This window comes from Lygodium microphyllum, chromosome 1 (assembly GCF_053477565.2).
Source record: "Lygodium microphyllum isolate KBCC chromosome 1, Lygodium_microphyllum_v1.1.10, whole genome shotgun sequence".
NCBI classification, from domain to species: Eukaryota; Viridiplantae; Streptophyta; class Polypodiopsida; order Schizaeales; family Lygodiaceae; genus Lygodium; species Lygodium microphyllum.
In genome coordinates, this window is record NC_141135.1 from 30830741 (window position 1) to 30834241 (window position 3501).

Here is a 3501-nt window from a genome sequence, read left to right on the forward strand (position 1 = left end):
TAGCATAGTCATTGGACTAAATCTCTTCATTCATCTTTCTCTCTCTTGTTGTCACTTAAAAATGTGTGAGCCCATCAAAGTATCCACCATGTGTGGAGAGTTTATACTGAAGTGAAGATGATTGCCTACATATGTCAATTGATCTTTGCGGGGAAGGATGCTTAGCCTTAGGCGAAGGTTGGTTCCCCTTATCCTTTCTACTTTAACGGGCAACCCTTTATCGTTTGCCAGTGGGGTTGTAATCATCTGTTTAAGTTTGAGATATACGTGTCTTCAAACACCTGAGTTGCACTACAATGGAAACAAAAATAATCTATTTGTGTCTTAGGTTCTAGCACAAGAAGTTTTTATCGGCGACCCTTGGCCCCAACCGCACCTAGCTAGGTATGTGTTTTCTCGGCCTCATCACAAAAGCTAGTGATAAATTGATAATTATAGTGGGAATTTATCTAAAAACGTGTGTAACTCGAGGCAATGGTAGGCGGCGTGTGACACGACTCTACGGGTAAGAAGGCGGGGATGCGTGACCTCACATGACTACAAACACGTGGGCATGACCACGATAAGACGTGGTGGAATTCCTGTAATAAAAAGGAGCGATGGAGTTTCAGCTAACCCCGGTTAGCCGATCGTAACCGGGGTTAGGTTAGGCGTCGTCTTCATCATTGGTTGTCTCTCTCATCGTCTTCTTCTGCTTCGTCTCTTCGACTCGAAGTATTCGCGGGAAGAAGCTCCCCGTCGATGGCGTCCGCCGTCCTCCTGCGCATCAGCACAGCCTGAAAAGCCGTCATCATCATCATCGCACCATATCCTTACTTATGGCGTTCTTTGTGGCTTGATCGTCGCCTGTGATTCCTGCAGCGATGGCAGGCCACAAGACGCCATAGCCACCCGTAGCCTCTTGTAAACGCTTCTACTGCACTCACAGCCTTTTATTTGAGCTGCACTCCACGCTTTCTCCACCTACTTCTCTTTCTCTCTTTCTCTCTTTGGCAAGGAACTGCTAGAATGCTTGTCACCTTTGGCCTTTAGACAAAAAGTTTTTTGCGTTAAACGGAGGCAGGTTGCGCCTCATAGGCGAGATAGAAGCCTGCGAAATCCCGACACCTACCACGGCGGCGTTTCATGAACGCAGATTTCTCTCGGCATTTGCAGTTTTATATGAATGACTGCTGATCATTGCTCGGAGAGGCGTTTTAGATATTCATGTTTGTGATATGTCTGTCTGAATCAAATTATGTTCAGACTGGAAGCGTGACTGAAGTCACTGCTCTTGTTACAAGATATTCCTGAAGCCTACACATAGTTAGTGTTCTCCTTAAGCAAGCACAATAGTGGTGAATGTTTTGCTGGAGGCATTTGAGCCAGACTTGTCTAAATTTTGGCTGGCCTGCTGCTCAATCTTGTTGAACGGCTTTGAAAGCATGGGTTCGCAGGACGCTAATCTGGATCAGGGGCTTGAAAATTTGAATTTGGACAATTTAAGTGGTAAATCCAAGCAAGGAATACGGGATGTTGTTACAGCACTGCTGGATGGAGCTGGTGATGCAAAGTTGCAAGCTGCCAAGGAGGTTAGGAGGTTGACAAAAACGTCAAGTAAGAACAGAGTGTATCTAGCTGCAGCAGGTGTCCTGACCCCTCTAGTTTCGATGCTCAGAAGCAGTGACAAAGAGGCAAAAGAGGCTGCAATGTTAGCTCTGCTCAATCTTGCCGTACAGAACGAGAGGTTTGTTTATCAATATTTAGTTCATTCTTCTCATACTTGTTTCACTTTAAAGGATTTGTTCGATTTTAAAGGGATCTATCTCAAAGCTGGATCTTTGTCCTCTTCCACATAATGTCAGACTAACTAAAACTTGGCCTTTCGAAAATGTCGATATACTGCTTCCATGATATGAGTTGGAGCGCTCATGTGGATTATGTCTGTATATTTGAAGTGCCTACAACAATATACTCATACGCAGTTGTCTCATCGTCCAGGAATAAAGTACAAATTGTGAAGGCCGGTGCAATCGCTCCGCTTGTGGAGTTTTTGGGATCGGAAAGTGTAGGTCTGAGGGAGTCTGCCGCAGTTGTGGTTTTAACTCTGTCTGCTTCGAATGCAAACAAGCCCATAATTGGTCATTCTGGTGCTACACCTCTTCTGGTTGAGATGCTTAATTCTGGAAGCCTACAGGGCAAGGTAGATGCCGTTCTGGCTTTGTATAATTTGTCAACATGTCCCGACAATCTGGCACCAATTTTTGATTCAGGTGCTATCCCACCTTTAATTGCGCTGTTAAAGGATTGCAAGAAAGCATCAAAAGTAGCTGAGAAGATAAGTGCTCTTTTGGAATCACTGACAGTGTTTGAGGAAGGTAGGTCTGCCATTGCAAACGAAGAGGGTGGTATACTAGCGTTGGTAGAAGTCTTGGAAGAGGGATCCTTGCAGGGCAGGGATCATGCTGTGAGTGTGTTGCTGACAATGTGTCAAAGCAGCAGGTGCAAGTACAGGCAGGCGATCCTCCAAGAGGGGGTTATTCCAGGCTTGTTAGAGCTCACAGTTCAAGGTACTGCTGGAGGTCAGGAGAAGGCACGCAATCTCTTGCAGTTATTGAGGGAGACACCTGAACCACCAAGATCGGCTTCAGCTCCAGCCATGTTGGAGAGCTTAGTTTATGATATCGCATCACATGTAGATAATGGAGAGTCCGGGAAAGATTCTGCAAAGAAAATGTTAACAGAGATGGTGCAGATGAGCATGGAGCAAAGCATGCGGCATTTGCAGCAGAGAGCTATGGTATCTATGCCTACTCATCTCTCTAGGTAAAAGGCTATTCTTGAGAGTGTTCGTTGTTGATACATATGGTGGAAACGGTTATTGTTAGTGCTCAGCAGAGGCCAGATTTATGATATTTTTGAGGTGGATCGCAATCTGTACAGTATACACGGGGATGAAGCCTTAATGCAGCCTCGTTTAAGGTGCATCCTAAAATTTTTAAATCATGGGCATTATACTTTCCCCCTTCAGCCTTTAGAATCATTGGGCTTGAAAATTCACACTTCGTTTTTCCCTGGTTGAATGTCTGTAAACATGTAATACTTTCCCCCTTCAGCCTTTAGAATCATTGGGCTTGAAAATTCACACTTCGTTTTTCCCTGGTTGAATGTCTGTAAACATGTAATGCTTATGACTACAATGGTCGGTACATTGAATTTGATTTTCTCCCACCTGTTTAGAGTTCAAAATGGTGAGTGGTGAATATGTTATTTAAGCGGAGAGCACTCCGTGACTAATGGAAGTAAAGAAGCTAGTGGTAAAGGTCTTTGGACGCGGCGTCCCACTAGCTGTTTTGGCATTCAAACTCTACTGGCCTAAAATATTTGAACTGGTTATTCTGAGCGGATTCCTGATGCACAGGTAAGGATGGGTTCACTGACGAAAGAAGTGTTTGTTCTCGTGTCCACTCTGTGGGCGTGACTCTGTTTAAATTATTTGAATCCCTCATGGGTCATGTATTG

General features: G+C 44.6%; 1 protein-coding gene across 1 annotated transcript; it reads left to right on the top strand.

The window, feature by feature from the left end:
* The first annotated feature begins 685 nt into the window (after positions 1-685).
* On the top strand, positions 686-3146 carry LOC148040963 (U-box domain-containing protein 3-like). The gene is made up of 2 exons (XM_087675216.1): positions 686-1726; positions 1981-3146. Exons 1-2 carry the CDS (start codon positions 1425-1427, stop codon positions 2807-2809), a joined length of 1131 nt encoding a protein of 376 aa, XP_087531342.1. The 5' UTR covers positions 686-1424; the 3' UTR covers positions 2810-3146.
* Positions 3147-3501: the final 355 nt, after the last annotated feature.

Excerpts from the sequence above, each read along its gene's own strand:
- LOC148040963 (XM_087675216.1), top strand. The coding sequence starts at position 1,425 with ATGGGTTCGCAGGACGCTAATCTGGATCAGGGGCTTGAAAATTTGAAT. Across the intron at positions 1,727-1,980 it reads CTTGCCGTACAGAACGAGAG|GAATAAAGTACAAATTGTGA; the intron begins GTTTGTTTATCA and ends CTCATCGTCCAG.